Here is a 17662-nt window from a genome sequence, read left to right as displayed (position 1 = left end):
ACATTTCTAATGGCTTTGAAGAGATCTATCCCCTTTTGCTGAAGCGAATGATGAATATTGACTATTTGCTTCCATATACCCGGCATAGAAATTTTCGCCGGGATAGCCGACCAAGATCGAGAGTTATGATGTATGGCCCAAATCACTCTCCTCCAAAGTCCTTTGTTTTCAACCTTGAAACGCCACCACCATTTTGCCAACATAGCATGATTTGCATCCTTTAACGAACCAAAACCCAAACCACCGTATTCTATAGGTGCAATAACATTGTCCCAGGCCACCCAGTTCATCTTCGCTTTCTCTTCAGATCCACCCCAAAAAAACACTCTTCTCAATCTATCCAAAGCATCGATCACTTGATTCGGGGCTTTATATAAGGAGAAGAAGTATGTTGGAAGTGCATTCAACACCGACTTTAGAAGTGTGACCCTACCTCCATAAGAGAGTTGTTTCGCTTTCCAAATAGCTAGCCTGTTCTTGAATAAATCAATAATGGGCTTCCAATTTTTAACTAAGTTCATATTTGCACCAACCACCAAACCCAAATGCTTAAACGGAAAACTGCCAGACTTGCACCCAAGGAACGTTGCCATGCTTTGAACCTCATGTTGATTTATACCCACCCCGTAAACACTACTTTTGGCAAGATTCACTTTCAAGCCCGATGCCAAGTAGAAGCATCTAAGAATGCGCCTTAGGTTGCTAGCATTTTCCGTCGACCATTCCCCAAGAAAGATTACATCATCGGCATATAAAAAATGAGAGATCACCGGTCCGTCGTTAGTACACTTGATACCCTTAAAAAGATTGACCATTGTGGCTTGTTTCATAACCCCGGTTAAGGCCTCCATAGCAATGACGAAAAGGAAAGGCGAAAGTGGATCACCTTGTCGAAGGCCCCGTGTGCATTCGAATTCCATTGTCGGGGATCCATTCACCAGAACAGAGGCCCTAGCCGTATTAAGAGTTGTTGAAATCCATTTCCTCCATCGGGCCGGAAAGTTCATTTGTTCCATTATTGAATCGAGGAACTTCCAACTCAAGGAGTCATACGCTTTATTGATATCAACTTTAAAAATCATCCCAACCTTTTTTTTAACCTTCAACCATGAGACAATTTCATTGAGAATAAGAGGCCCATCCATAATATTTCGTCCCGCCAAGAAAGCCGATTGTTCCTCGGAGATTATTTTCCCCATAATACCTTTAAGACGGTTCACCAAAACCTCTACCTTTAGTTGTTTTAGGTGGGTTTATCTTAACATTTTTTATTTTTTAGTTTCTCAATGTGAATTAGCTCATTTGGTAGAGGTTTTTGCCTTTTAGTGGAGGTCTTGGGTTCTATCCCAAACAAAGAGTAGGTTATGATTTATTTGGTGTAATTTAGGAGTATGTAAGCGTTGCTCTTTAAAAAATAATAATGAAATAGGGTAGTCCTGGTCGTGCTTTCAAATATATACATAGACAGTGAATATTAGAAAGTTTTTCTTTTTGGTTTATAACATTTCTTAATAAAATATTTATTTTCTAATAGTTAAAATATTGATTAATAGAAAATTTGCTATAAGAATAAGGGTCTATATGGTTTATCTAAATTACGTATATGATTAAAGACCTGTCGCAACGTGTAGATCCTCAACTTCTGTATATAACTAATTACGTTTTATGTTTCAGTAAAATTTGTGTGCGCTAACCACAACACGCGCGCATGGACAAACATTTTTAATACTTTTTTATCAGTTTAATAGTCCTGTGTGCAGGATCCTAAATACTAGTTGGATTATTAAGGTAACTTATGTGTGATAGGTTTTTTAATTCTTGTGTTTGTGTGTTTGAATGTGTTAATTTTTTAAGAATAGTAGAATTTGATAGGTTTCTTAAAACGTGATCTTTATTTATGTCTTTTTATAATAAACCGAATCGCAATCAATTTACTTACGTTTCTACGCCGATTTTTTACTTTTGGTTGTCGTTGTATAACAAAACATTATCTTATCTATACAAAAAGCAACTAAAGGGTGCATTAAACACATAATCACACCGCTTCATTAAAATGCACCCTTTCGTTCACAATAGGCACCTGATCATTCAAACATTAAGAGGCACGGACATCCTTTACGTTCACATTGTATAAAGTATTAAAATTTATGTATATATACACATTGCTTGCCGGTAGCCGGAAACCAACATCCTTTAACAGGCACCAACATCGTTTAGGCTTTATCAACATAACGATTCCCCACCACCGTTACCGTAACCGCTTCCGCCAAATTCTCACGCTCCTTCATTTATCTCTGTTACTAATCGCCATATTAATTCCATTCATCCCTGATTTAGTGTTGTATTTTTCTTCCATCAGATCGATTCCCGGTATGTTCCGCTCCCATCGTTTTCTGTTTCCATTGCTCATTACTCCAATTTTTTATCACAGGTTCTTTAATTGTATGGTTTGAACGAACATGCATGTTTTCATGCTTACAGTTCGTATGTTGATTTTCGTTTTTTGTATGGTATTAAGAAGACATGCGTTTAATGTCATCTAAAAAATCTGTGGTGCGTGTTTTCATGTTTACAAATGGTACATTGATTTTCGTTTGTTGATGTTGAAAATAATAAACATCAAGACTAAGTTATCTAGAGACTAATGTGGATTTTAACATATTCAATTCCAGTTTACACTAGAGACTTTCAATGAAAAATTACATTGCATCTCATATATGTTACTAAAGACATTTAATCACATCCGTTGAAACGCGCGGGTTAGTGTCGTTTTACTTCAAATTGAATCGACACATAATCAATTTTGTTTTGTTATTAAAGACTGAGTTTAACCGTCACAAAATCGTCCAATCCTTTAAAATCCCCAAATTTTGTTAGTACTTCTTGAAAAACATGCGATTAAAATGAATAGAAGACTATTTAGATAAAAGTTTTTTTGGCTTTCGAAATAGAAATGGGTTTGATTTTGTTATGCTGGCGATGTGGAATAAAAGAAGATGACCGAGTGCTGGCCAGAAATCGCCGCACTCGATTATCGTTTGCCGGTAGCCGGAAACCAATCTTATGCTCTTCACGATCTTCAAGGATTAGAAACATCATATCTCGAAGATTCAAACAGAAAAGAAATCTAAAATCATGAGAATAAGCCCCCCTTGAAAGTATAGGGTTAAGCATCAATAAGCCCTCCTACTTGGTGCTTCACCCTTCACGTTCTTTTTCTTTCTTTTTCTTTTACATTAAATTTAATGCTTCTTGACAGTTTAGGTAACACATTGTCTGCAAATAACATCGTTGTACTGGCATCAAATTTAGTATATCGCACAAAGATGAGATGAATTGCAATTTACACAGGCCTTTTCGTAAATTGATATCAAAATCGACATCAGTCACGTTCTGTTTTAAAGGTAACATTTTTAAAACATCCCGCTGCAACGCGCGGTCTAGCGTCAACTCGTTACAAAACAAATCGCAATCGAATTAGTTATGTTTTACGCCGTCACGAGTGGTTGGTAAATTTCTAATTTACAAAATAATAAAAGTTAACGCCTACTCTTTAACCACAAACTATTCATTCCTCACCTCACAATGAGCCGACTCTGTTCCTCAAACCATATACAGTACACATTTTTTACTTAGAACTTTACTATAACTAGATTTTACACAAAATCACTCAATAACCGCTTACGAAACACAATCGTTAACTAAACCACCAATCTACTCTTAAAAAACATCTTCAACCACATGATTTTACACAAAAATCACTAAATAACCGCTTACGAAACACATTGATTAACTAAATCACCATTATACTCACTCAATTTTACACAAAATCACTCAATAACCACTTGCGAAACACATTCATTAACTAAATCACCAATATACTCACTCAATTTTACACAAATCACTCAACAACCGCTACGAACACACATTCGTTAACTAAATCACCATTACACTCTTAAACGGCATCTTCAACATTCAACTACTCGATTTAACACAAATTCACTCAATAACCGGTTACGAAACACATTTGTTTAACTAAATCAGCAACTAAATTAACCTTACAAAGCATGTCATTATGATCTAATCGAATTATCGAAACCCTAGGTATCAGCAGCACCGCTAAAAGGTGAATCGGAATAACTTACATGAAATTCGGTATCGATTTGAATGGAATTGGATTGGATTGGATTGGAGGATCGGAATGAAGATACAGAGCGATTGAGAAGATAAGATTAGGGTTTGGATTGAAGAGATAAAAGGTGAGTTATGTTGGGTTTAGTGTAGTTTGTTAAGTGATGGATCTGAGAGTGGTGGTTTTTGGCCTGCAAACAAAATATGTTTCAAACCCGACCCGTGTCGATTTTGGACCATCCGTTTATACACCATGTATGTGGCACCTTTGTGTATATTAATTTCAAAATTATACAAAGAGTAAACTGCTAAATTCGTTCCTGAGGATTGACTCAAATTGCTAGATCAGTCCAAAATCAAGTTTTGTTGCTAAAACAGTCCCTGAGCCTAGTTTCTGTTGCTATTTCAGTCCAATAAATTAACACCGTTAGAATCTCAGTTAATGAATGGGTAAAACTGCTAAATTCGTCCCTGAGGTTTGATTCAAGTTGCTAGATCAGTCCAAAATCAAGTTTTTGAATTTGTTAATTATAAACTTACTTAGGTATATAATTTTTCTAGACTTGCATTAATTTTTTGAATTTGTTAACTATAAACTTATTTAGATTATAAACTTATTTAGGTATATAATTTTTCTAGACTTGCATTAATTTTTTGAATTTGTTAATTATAAACTTATTTAGATTATAAACTTATTTAGGTATATAATTTGTTAATTATAACTCAATACTATTTAGATTAAGTGTGATCTTATTTAGATACTTACGTATATAGGGTGGGGTTCTAGAGTGAACACTAGTGTATTTGCGAACTGAGTGAACAAATCCTGACCATTGATCTACACACGTGTATGGCCAGGATCTCATCATCAAATCGTAAAATACACTAGTGTATTTCAACATCAAATCCTGGCCATTGATCTACACACGTGTATGGCCAGGATTAGTTCACTCAGTTCGCAAGCTACACTAGTGTTCACTCTTGAACCTAATCCTACGTATATAACTACTAAATATTTACAAAGTTATAACAATAATAATACCCAAATACAGTTTAAGGCGGGTCCAGTTATATTTATGTTCGTTGAATAAATCATTAATATCACAAAAGAAAAAAAATGGTAAATGACAGGTTCTTAATGCATCAATACTTGTACCAAATACATTATATATTTTCTTAAATGTCTTAAAATTTAAGATAAATTACAAGTCTACCCTAAATATATAATTTAAATTTGTGTTTAGTTATAAAAATATAAACAGAATGTAGCTCTTTTGGAGAGCGCAATTTTTTTTTACCTGTCTTAAACACTGGTTTGACACGACATGTTGTCTGACCTCACCTGAATGATAATATTATTAAATACGAAACCACTTAATTAAGTAGAAAAAATGATTAAAAGAACTTTATAATACAAATATTAAATTAAATAATTGATAAATATTAAACATTAAATATTATGATTTAAATAAAAATAAATAAAAATTATGTTAATTTCTTAATATTTAAATTTACATATAATGTTTGTATTTTCATAACTAAATATTTTTTAAATTAACTGTTGTCTTATTAAATCCTTAAATAAATACTAAATATTTACATGGTAACAACAACAACAATAACAACATCAAAATAAAATCAGTATTTAAGGCTGGGCCGGTTAAATTGCGCTCTTTAAAAAAGCTACATTTATATTTTTAAAACTAATTTTATTTAAATTAAGTATTATGTTATTTAAATACTTAAGTATATAATTAGTAAACATTTAATGATAATAATAATAATAATAATAATAATAATAATAATAATAATAATCAAAATAACTAACAAATAATTTTTCTAGACTTGCAAATTATATACCTAAATAAGTTTATAATCTAAATAAGTTTATAATTAACAAATTCAAAAAATTAATGCAAGTCTAGAAAAATTATATACCTAAATAAGTTTATAATTAACAAATTCAAAAAACTTGATTTTGGACTGATCTAGCAACTTGAATCAAACCTCAGGGACGAATTTAGCAGTTTTACTCATTCATTAACAGAGGTTCTAACGGTGTTAATTTATTGGACTGAAATAGCAACAGAAACTAGGCTCAGGGACTGTTTTAGCAACAAAACTTGATTTTGGACTGATCTAGCAATTTGAGTCAAACCTCAGGGACGAATTTAGCAGTTTACTCTTATACAAACTAGTAGAGGAGGCAATCTTGACCCAAAGTCTTTCAAATGAGTCAGTTTGGGTTGCTTTTAAAGTTATATGGGTTGGTTTGGGTAAGATATTTTAACTAAATGGGTCACAATGGGTCACTTGAAATTTTATCTTGTTATTTTCGGGTCAAAGCGGGTCGACAACATTAAAGAAATGGGTCGATGTGGGTTAGTGTCTTAAAGAAATGGGGCAGGTTTTGGGTCGGAATGGGTTTCGAGCCGGCACAAGTATCCGCACGAGACGGGTTACGGAACGAAATGGGTTTTGGATCGGAACGGGTTCAGTTCAAATTGAGTTTCGAGCCGAGACGGGTTTCAGCACGACGCAGGTTTTGGATCGGAACGGGTTCGGTTCGGGACGGGTTTCAGGCCGACACGGGTTTTTGCACGAGACGGGTTTCGGATCGCAACGGGTTTTGGGCCGACACGTGTTTCCGCACGAGACGAGTTTCGGGTCGGGACGAGTTTCGTACCGTTTCAACCCGTACTGTTTCGACGCGAACCGTTTCGACACGTACCGTTTCGACGCGACTGTTTCGACCCGTACCATTTCTACACGTACCGTTTCGACCAGTACTGTTTCGAATCGAACCGTGTCGACGCGAACCGTTTCGACGCGTACCGTTTCGACGCAAACCGTTTCGACGCGTACCGTTTCGACCAGTACCGTTTCGATGCGAACCGTTTCGACCAGTACCGTTTCGAATCGAACCGTTTCAACCCGTACCGTTTCGACCCGAAATCATACTGAAATAAAGCATCTAAACTAATATAATTTCCCACTGTGCTTGACACACAACTTTGTGGAAGTGATTTGACTATTTTTTTTATCAGCAAACTTAACTATATAAATCCAAATCAGAATCTGTTTTTCAGCTTGCAGTAGACCTAATAAGGACGCAAAATTAAGGACCAAACTCACTAGTTCATGGAAACAAAGGTTACTACAAGTTCATAAAAGTGTTGTCAGTGGAGTATATAGACGGTTACTGCAAGTTCATAAAAAATTCTGACCCGACCCGACCCGAAACCCGTTCTGACCCGGACCCGTTTCGACCCGAACCCGTTCTGACCCGAACCCGTTTCGACCCGAACCCGTTCCGACCCGAACCAAAACAACCCTTTTTTTAATTGACCCGTTTTGACCCGAACCCGTTCTGACCCTAACCCGTTTTAACCCATGACCCAACCCAACCCGACCCGACCCGTTTGCCAGGTCCACAAACTAGGATTAAGACCCGCCCGCGTTGCGGCGCGGGTACATCGTAAACATTGAATGGATTAGTCCAAACGTTATATGATGCATTAACCATATGAAAACACACATTCGACGTATCCAGTTGAACTCAGTGTAACCTGTATAAGCATTTTGATTGGATCAAACGTAAAGTAAATCAAATTCATATCGAACAATCATAACATATTATACGTGACCCAACTCATACATAGAAAACATAACGGGTATGAAGGAAAATCTGCACATGTATTCGAAAGGGATTAATTAGAGCTTTCAAAAAAAGAGGAGAAAAAGAAACCATAATTTGATTCCACTCGGTTCGAAACAAACTTTACGAAACATGCATAAAATAAACACGAAAACATATTATATTTCACCTGAATTATTTTCCAAAAAAAGTTTACGTCGAAACGTAGAACAACTTGAATTTATACCGAAATGTACATAAAAATATGCACGTAAAAATGGTGTCTTTAAACGAAAACGTATTATATTTGACCTGACTCGTCTATAAAAAAAGTTTACGTCGGAATGTAGAACAAATCATATTTATACCTACCCGTACATAAAATATGCACGTAAAAAATAGTTTTTAAGTAAAGGAAGTCTATGGGTAAACCGAAACAAAATATTATTAAAAAATTTAATAGGTTAAAAACGTTCGTAAAACCGTGCCAAGTAGCACCAATGCCACAACGGCATCGACTCTCAGCATCTAAAAATAAAATAGATAAAATGGGAAATTTACACCGAACGAAAAGCAGACTTAAAATCGTTGAACCACGCACACCAGTTACAGTGTGTTAATTCGAAGAAATTAACCAGAAACTACGTAAAACGTAGAAAATAATAACTTAGTCGATCTAGGATCCGCCCGTTGCGGCGAACTTGTCAAAAGGGAAAAAATAGACACGTTGCGACGAGTCTGTCAAATATGAAAAAAATAGAGCAAAAAACGTTGAACCTCACATGCACGCTACGACATGTTAACTCGCAAAATTTAGAATGAAACGTAAAACGAAAAACTTGCGAAATATAAAAAGTATGGGGGACCAAAGTTGTAAATAATAAAGTGTTGTATAAAATTATAAAAGATGGAAAAGTTTGAGATAAAAGTGAAAAAAAATACTAGGGTTAAAATACAAAATATAAAAATATTTGGGTTAAAATTGAAAAATCAAAATTTTTTTTGAAACACTCCCTAAGCATGGGATACTAAACACAATGCAACAAGAAGTTGCTAATTTATAATATATAATATAATATAATATAATGTAAATAAATACGAGACATGATAGAATACATAAACTTGACGAGAGACACGATAAGTAAATACTTTCTAATGTGATGTTTTCTTTTCTGGGGTTTTAATGTTTTACACACACCAGACACAAATTGAGGGAATGTTATTTCCAGGCAGACAGGTAGGGTCTTGAACATAAACTTCAATACATTAAACACCCAAAAACACTAATAATCATCGTCATAAATCTAAATACCCCTATCAAACAAAAACACAAAAAAAAATCTCCGATTAACATCCCACGTTGTTCAAGCCCAAGCCAGCATGCGTTCATCCCACTGTAGAAGATGATCCCGTTGGCTGTTTCGCCACATAAATCTGTTTTACCTTTGTTGAAGAGGGGAAGCCCTTTTCGGCACCCATGTATCTTCCTGTCCTACGGTGGGACCACATGGATTTGTTCTTTGGAGACACACCACCACCTCGTTGATATCCATAACCACCACCATGATTATTATTATTATTGTTGTTATTATTACTATTCTTACCCTGTTGATGTTGATTCTTCAAATCCACACCACCACCGTCTCCGCTCTTGGTGGTTGCTGAAGTGTTGTGGTTTATGGTGACAGGAGATGTGGTAGAAATGGATGGCCCGGATGACTCTAACAACCCAAGCTCGTCTGGGAAATGGGTGATGGTAGAATCCCTAATAACCGGAAACACCACCGAGGGGCCTGATCTTTGAGGTTCAGATAATCTATTGGGAGGAAACGTTGACTGGTCACCAGGATGTCCTCCTCCATGGCTGCCAAACTGAGAAGGTCCAGTCATGACTTTTGCCTGTTGCTGTAACGGTGGTGGCATAGGAACCGCATGAAGCGATGATGCTGGTACGTGAGACCACCGTGCTTGAACCGACATATCCGGTGCAGTCTGATTCACATAATTAACCAAGTTTATTAATTACCATCGCTATAAAGAATATAAAACATAATAACTTTTATAAGGGTGGAAGTCTGACCTGGAACGGGGGTACATCAAACATGGTCAAAGGCGAACCCATGGGCAATAGCGGGGAACCAGGGGCAAGATGCTGCTGGACGGGTGGCTGCTGCATGTTAGGTGGGTTGCGGGGTCCAGAAACCATATTCATGGAGCTCATGGCGTCTTCATTTCTAGTAGAAGATGTTGGATCATGTTTCCAATCAGGTTGTTTTCCAGACGGGATGTATGTGGCACCCATAAAGCTCAAGCCAACCTGCCCAAACTGCCCGACCGGAGAATAATGGTTATAAACCACCATATGCGGTGGAGCCTGGACACCAGGAATACCTCCAGGTGAACCGAGAAAAGGACCAGTGAATCCAGCAGGAGGACCGTAAAACGAGTCCATACCAGAATGGTTTTGCCAGGGACCAATATGCCTTGAACCTGCGGACCCTGTGGGCTTTTGAGATTGAGGCTGGGTTCCGCCAGATTCCTCAGGGGAGCCAAACGCAAAGACCGGAGCGCTCATCATGGGGTGGTTCATATCATAGAAGGGGAAGTGAGAAGGTGTGGGACCATGGTAATGAGATAGCATTTGAGGTGATGAGCCCTGAGGACTTGGTAGCGGTGGCCATAAAGATATAGGTGGCGTTTCAACAGATAGATCAGCAGGCAGTGATACACTAAGTGATTCTTCAGGCTTAGATTGACTTCCAGATTGTTGATCTCCAGCCAATCCTGCAAAGACATAGAAGGCAGTGAAAAACTTTCAATAACTTAACAAAATGATATTGATTAGAACAGTTTTCATAATGAAGTTAGCAATATATTAGACGTATAAGTGTATAACTATACTATATAGTAAAATGTGTGGCTTTTATAAGGGTAATATACAATGTTTGTCCACCTAATCACATCCTACCAAGTGACAGACATTAGTTATATTAATTCTTTTTATTTCCAGGCTTAACTTTTAATATAATAAATTATTAAAATACAAGAACATTTGATTTACCTGCTTGAATACCCTCAACTGCACCTCCAAAACTTTCTGTCCCCGAAACTGAAACGCGAGCCAACCCATTACCAACAATCTCATCCGTATCAATGGCAGCCACAGCACTTTCTACTTCAGCCTCACAACCTTCGGTAGAATGCGCGTCTTTTTTTAAGAAAATATTACAATCATTTTCTGCTTTTGACATATTTTGAGTAGTTTGAGTAATGTCAGAACGGAAGGCACCAGGGGCCCCAATCCCATGTGAAACAATGCGGCTACTCGGAGGAAGTATTGTTGGAGAGGTAACTGCCCCTGTTCATGGAAGGATATTATGACATCATTAAAATTTGAATTATATGAAATCAATATAATGTTTTAAGAGGCACTTTCATATAATATACCCCAACAAACTTGGAAATTATCATATATACCCAACTAAAACTAGTTGAAGAATTAAATTACACAGATCATTAAAATATAATAAATGACCATTTTACCCTTATTTTCCTAAAATGTTAAAATTTTACATTTACCCATTTCTAACTTAATTTTTTTAATCGACTCTCTCAACTCTTCTATTTTCTTGAAACATCAACCAAATCCATGGCCTCTCACACATCATAAATGGAGTTCTTCCGAGCTTTTCTTAACACCCATCTCAGAAAACTCTATAAATCTCAAATGGATCAACTAAAAGTTTCGATACAAAACAACAAAAAAATCGAACTCCTGCGGCTCCTTAAAGCTGAGAGCCGAGGCAAAAACTATCCAATCAGAGACAATCACTGAGGGTAATTCGTCTTCATCTTCGTCTTCAAATGATGATGAACCGCTTCAGAAATTTCTTGAAAGAGATTACAAATTGAGGTTAAATCAAGAAATTGATTCATTTATTACGATCACCAAATAACTTTCAGAAGAAACAACTAGGTTTATTACTTTAAGGGAAAACTGACCTGATTGGATGCTTCAATTTAGGTTAAATTCTTACAGCAAAGGGTAGAATAGTTATTAAGCAAAAATTCAATAAAATTGGGTATATATGATAATTTTAGTTTTGATTGGGTATGTATGAAATTAATCCATTTAGACTTTCAGGAAGCATAAGCTTACCAAACTGAATTTTTTCACCAGCAAGCAGAGAATTGATTGGGCTTGAAGAGGATGAAACGGATTTCCCCTTTGTCAAGATTGATGAAGATGGCAAAATTGGCTCATTAACCAAAGTGGTATGATCGCCAATGGATGGTATATGTGTCGTACTGAAGCTTAAAGGCTTCATCGCCTCATCAAGTTGTATCTGAGTTAAGGGGACCTGTAGATTAAAAAAAACACTAGTTAAAAAATATAGAGGAATCCATGTAAGAGAAAAAACAGAAGAGGTAAAGTTTTCACCTGTTGATCCGAACGTGCATTACCCCAGTCATCCAAAGGTGTTTGAACATTTTCAACAGCCTCATTTTCAGTCTGAAACATAAGATTTGGATTTGAACCGTGATCTTCTGCAGCACCAGATAATGCAGATCCGCTTTGGAGGGTCCTGTAGAGGGATGTTATAAGGTTAACTATAAAAAAAAATCATGTAATTTTCAATGCTATTTTCCGTTCTATTTAGAAAAATTATACTTGCTAGTATGTGACCTTATTCCAGTCTGAACATCAGTGTCCACAGTAGCAGTGCCAATTGGCGCCATCGGTTGAGACGCCATTGTTGAATAATCAACAGTGTGTTCTTTTTTCACCAAGCCAACATCAGATCGGTTGTTGTTAGATGCTTCACCAACCAATGATGCAGAAAGTTTATTCTTATGACCAGTTGAAGTTACACGAGCCTTTCGTGGTTGCTGAAGAAATTAAAAATAAATTTTAGACTGTATCCAAACAACCTTAAAAAGACCAAAAAAGAAATTGAATTTGAATATTGTAGTAAACTAAAACCTTTGTAACACGTGACTTTGCCTTGATTTCTTTTTCTCTCTGTTCTCGCCGATCATTCAGCATCTGTCGTTTTGACCTAACTTCTATGAAGTCATCTTCATCACTTAAGCATTCAATGCCCGGTTGCTTAAACACACGTACAACACCACTTTGTAAAGGTGCATCAATATCTTCTTCAACAATGTCCCTCTGTTGGTTGCTTTCAGCAGAAGAGGCTGTCTGAGTTTTCGTTCTTGAGGTTTCTTTCTCAGAGTTCATCCCAGCTTCATGTACAACACGCTTTAATGTAGTAGAACCTGTTTGGCGCCTATACCCACTTCTTGTAGAAGTCCCCATACCTTTATTGTTTAGCTTGTCATCTAACCCTGAGTTATTATTATTGTCACGGACACGAAACTCGGTTCTTTGGATTGGACGCCGTTGTTTCCTCTGAAATTCGTTAGAGCCCATGGGCTCGTAAGCTTGAAATGATCTTGGACCCGAGTTTCGTGGTGGGTACACAGTTCTCTTCCCCCTATTTGATGGGCCTGGGGCCTTTAACAATGGTACATTTTTGTCAGCAGAAAGACCCCGAGAATCATTATTACTTGTGCCATGACACTTTTCTTCAGTTTGTGTAACTGGTTTAGATGCAATTATGTTATCAGAAGCATGGGAAAGATTACTTTGATTATTCGAGAGATTAGCTGAACCAGCTTCGTTTTTTATGTTGATAGAATTGTCTTGAGATAACTGATTAGGAAGAAGACATCCTGAATTCTGATTCAAATTAAAATGGGTTTGGGTGTGGTGAAAGTTTGGTTGAACAAGAGATACCGGTTGTTGAGTCACAGGAGATGAATAGTTTAGTTGACCGAATTGGAAAAGAGGGGGTCGTTGTGACGGGTGTATATGGCCCAATGACAAAGCAGCAGGTGGAGGAAAATGAAGAGGCATCTGAATAGACCCGATTTGTATGGCAGGAACTGGTGATGGTATGAGAGTTGGGCCAGAAAATAACCCAAACTGGAGTTTAATAGGCATTGTAGACTGGCATGAAGAAGACACGTCAACCGAAGATGCTGCTGGATCTCCCACGAGGCCAGAAGAAGTTGAAGAGAAAGCATTTTGGGTTTGTTCATGTTCAACTGCTGCCTGTTTTTCTACACCACCATCAGAAACTTCCGCAACATCAACCGAATTTCCAACAGGTTTTGAATCTTCCTCAAATTCATCACCTGGAATTCTAACTTCAACGCCTTCATTAAATCCCAGAACAAAATTTTCCATTACATTAGTGGTATTTTTCTCTTCGATTTGCAAATTCTCAAATTCTTGTGTCAGATTCCCGTTGACATCAGGTCCTTCAAGCACTTCATCTTCTTCACTATAACCATCATCTTCATCATACTCTTCTTGTTCCTGCATCTCACCATGATTCTCAATATTCCATTCTTCATCTTCATCAGTTGATACAGACTTTGACGCTGCCATTGTTGTCACTTCTCCAGGTTCATCATTCACCACTTCCTTCTGTTCACCTCCAATTGGTGTAACGGAGCCACACGAACCATCCAGCTCATCATGAGACAGATGAATTGGCGAGCTAGGTGGACTTGAAACCGAGAGAGATGACTGCGAATCGCACCTTAATGTGTCGTTTTTCTCCAGGTTCCCTGCCATAATATCTTGTTGAAGATCAGACTGTTGAAGACTATCCTGAGGACCACCACCGTAGTTCCCTGTTCTTGCAGTTGATTCTAGAGAACTTGACGGAGCAGAAAGTGTATTCTCCCCTCTCACTGAAGATTTCAGAACAGATGATGATGATGAGGGAGGGGGGAGAACATGTGGTTGTTTTATAGAAAACCGTGATCTCCCGTATGAATAAAGCTTATCCGACTCAGCATTCATATACAACCGCTCTGAATAAGAACGTGCGCCACTACGAGAATGCCCTTGCCCCCAGCCAGCTTCACCATAATTCTCACCAACATTGTCATAAAATTCGGACTCGATTTCTCTGTTTCTTCCATAAGATTCTCCATCCCCAAAAGAATTCGACCTGTGATCTCGACCTCCAAGATGAGAAAATCTATCCGTATCAGGAGACCTCGAAGACATGTAACCACCTCCATAAAACTCCTTCCTAGGAAACGATTTCCCACCAATAGGTGCTTCTCTCCTAGGACTATGATGACCGTTTTCTTGATCGTTAAGTAAAAAGGATGAATTGCTTCCAACTTCAAATGCTTCTCTTTTCCATGGATTTACGGGTTTTCCTCTTTCCACGGATAAAGCTTCTCGAGAGAACTGAGGCTGATCAAAGGGTCGGTCCATTGCAGATGAATCTGAACTTGCTGAAGTTGTTATTCTCTCCACCATTCTCTGATTAACTTCCCAGTTATCAACATCTGAATCCATTGAGGCATCACTGTCTTTTCCACCAACTGGAACTTCATCATCCGGACCACTTTTCCTAACTTCAGCACCTCGTTTTGCCATCCTGGCTTCCAAATCTAGAAGCTTCTGTTTGGCAGCTTGTTTCCTCCTCTCTTCTTCTAGAAGCATCCTCCTTTTTTCTTCTTCTCTAGCAATTTTCTGCTCTTCGGCTTTCTGAATGGCGTCTAATCTTTCTTGCTCTGCTCTCCAAGCAGCTTCTCTCGCTTCCTCTTCCATTCTTCTTCGCCTTTCTTCTTCTTCCAAAATTACCCTTCGTCTCTCTTCATCTTCTCTTCTTGCTTCTTCCAGCGCTCTTTCTTGTTCTTCAACAACCCTCTGTCTTTCCATCTCCTGCATCTTCTGAACTCTTTCAAGCTCCGCCTCAAAAGATTCCCTAACAGGATCATGGAATGCTGTCTGTTCAATCAAACCCTTCTTTCTTTTCATCACCCCAACCAAGTTTCCGGTCAACGGATCTCTTTCATCATAAACGCTTGAACTGAAGTCTTTCTGAAAAGAATCGTCTAAATAAGTCCGTTCACTCTTTGAAAATGAAGACTTGCCACCTAACGAAAAAACTGATTTTGACCCTGTAGAATTCTGGTAACCTTCATTTCTGCTCTTAGAATATTCGACATTGTGATTCCAGTGTCTCCCTTGCCCAGTATCCCTTCTTACAAATGCAGGGTCCCGGTTTTCTGTCACTACACCATGGTGAGTATTACTGTTGCTAAAATGGTTTGTCACAGTTCCTTCACTTATAGCATGGGCACCGGTAGGTCTTTCTTTGTGAATAGAAGAACTCCTCCAGGAGTTGGTTTCTCGGTAAGGCTCAGCTTTAAGGACTTGCGAGGTGACACCCTTCCTTTCAGACATATTACTAGATGGTTTTTGAGGCAATATGCTGCTTCTAGGCACGTCAAGATCTCTATCCCAATAAACTTCACTTTTCGGCAAGTCTTGATCTCTGCCTGCAAACCGGTGGCCTGTATCTCGCTCGTCATCAGCCCAGTCAGACCTTGGATTCAGCCGTAGGAATGAGAGAGGGTCCTCTTGCTTCAGAGCATGATCCAAACGTGCACGGTTTGGTCTTGGACTTTCATTCACATCGTTTGCCATTCGATGGGATGATTGCATAGGAGCTGGTGAGTGAAAATGAGAAGCATCTCTTAAATCATTGGATGACTCCTCGCTAACTAATTTCTTCACCGGTTGTAAAGATCCTTCCTTGTGTTTTTGCGCAGGGGTGGAAGAAGAAGGTAAGGCAGCGCGTAAAGAAGGAAAGTCTTCTCCCCTCAATACCATGGCTTTTTCTACATGTGATTGATTAGCGGAAGGCGTATCTCCGCCACCGAACCTAGCTGAAGGTGGCATGTAAGCACCACTTCCCTTGGCAGCAGAGTAATTCACATTCTCCGAAACCAGAGTGTCACTAGCAACCTCCTTCTCCTGCAAAGCGATATTTCCGGGTTTAGTCCAGCCCATACCCGATGAAGAAGGTCTTGAACCAGTCCCTGAACCAGCAGCACCTGGCCCCCCTCCCCCTGCACCCGATGAATCAGTTTTCTCATATTCTTTTCTGAGCGAAGGCAAGTTCAAGGGGGGCGGAACAGATAATTTCGGCACAGCCTTCTGCAAAGGACGGTTTCTAGATAAAACAACCATCCCACCTCCTCCTCCTGCACTAGTAGGCCGGGCGCGGTTTGCCCCAGCACCGGGTGGTCCATAAGAGCCAGTATGAGAGTGATAATTATGATGAGAAGGCTGCGCATACAATTTATTCAGATTGACAGAGACAAACTTGGATCCATGGTTGTTGGCCATACTCAAATAATCTCAATCCGAAACAACGCATCAAAACCCTAGCCCTAGGCAACTGATGTACGTACACAACACTCTGCTCAAAATCAATACCTTTCTCTGAACCTATATAAGAATGAATGAACAAAAATGCAATGATAAGAAGACTATGATGAATAGAAAGACAGAAACAATATATGTAGATCATTATGTAAAGAATGAATAACAGGATCAAGTATAAAGTTACCTCCTTGTTCACAAACGCATCAAAACCCTAGACCTCTCCAAGTGATGTACGTACACAAACACTCTGCTCAGCGGATAGTGAAACTCAAAAACCTATCTGAGAATGAATGAAGGAATGAATATAAGCGCAATAAGATGGTACGAAATAGAAACAATATGTATGTAGATCATCAATCAGTGTAATTTAATTGATTAGGGCTTCAAAGGAAAGGTAAAGAATAAGAGGATCAAGTACAATCAGTTACCTCCGATGATGATGATGGTGTAATACGGCGGATTGTTACGGTGACGGAGAAGCCCTACAACCGCAACAGAGCACGAAGGAAGGAAGGAGAGTTAAAGATTTGGGGCAGAAGTAAAAGTGTTGTACGATCCGATTCAAGGAAACCTATTTGCTATTGCTTCATGTTTTTCTTTTTTTTTTTTCTTTATCTTAACTAGTA

The 17662-nt window shown here is 38.2% G+C and overlaps 1 protein-coding gene and 1 long non-coding RNA gene across 3 annotated transcripts; both read right to left on the bottom strand.

The window, feature by feature from the left end:
• Nucleotides 1-2850: 2850 nt before the first annotated feature.
• Nucleotides 2851-4358, bottom strand: LOC110903870. The gene is made up of 2 exons (XR_002572200.2): nucleotides 4146-4358; nucleotides 2851-3276 (listed from the first exon to the last, which is right to left on the bottom strand). It is a non-coding gene; the product is annotated as an uncharacterized LOC110903870 (long non-coding RNA).
• A 4550-nt stretch (nucleotides 4359-8908) lies between these two features.
• LOC110903869 lies at nucleotides 8909-17621 on the bottom strand. Of its 2 annotated transcripts, none has more exons than XM_022149666.2 (9): nucleotides 17465-17621; nucleotides 17221-17316; nucleotides 12753-17099; nucleotides 12441-12658; nucleotides 12210-12354; nucleotides 11928-12129; nucleotides 10830-11126; nucleotides 9849-10552; nucleotides 8909-9760 (listed from the first exon to the last, which is right to left on the bottom strand). In XM_022149666.2, exons 3-9 carry the CDS (start codon nucleotides 16995-16997, stop codon nucleotides 9155-9157), a joined length of 6417 nt encoding a protein of 2138 aa, XP_022005358.1. In that variant the 5' UTR covers nucleotides 16998-17099; nucleotides 17221-17316; nucleotides 17465-17621; the 3' UTR covers nucleotides 8909-9154. The 2 variants fall into 2 exon arrangements, with proteins under 2 accessions (XP_022005358.1, XP_022005359.1); XM_022149667.2 differs by having other exon boundaries at nucleotides 12456-12658.
• Nucleotides 17622-17662: the final 41 nt, after the last annotated feature.

This window comes from Helianthus annuus, chromosome 14 (assembly GCF_002127325.2).
Source record: "Helianthus annuus cultivar XRQ/B chromosome 14, HanXRQr2.0-SUNRISE, whole genome shotgun sequence".
Taxonomy (NCBI): domain Eukaryota; kingdom Viridiplantae; phylum Streptophyta; class Magnoliopsida; order Asterales; family Asteraceae; genus Helianthus; species Helianthus annuus.
Note: the sequence above shows the minus strand (reverse complement) of the source record. Positions and strands in the feature narration are given on the sequence as shown.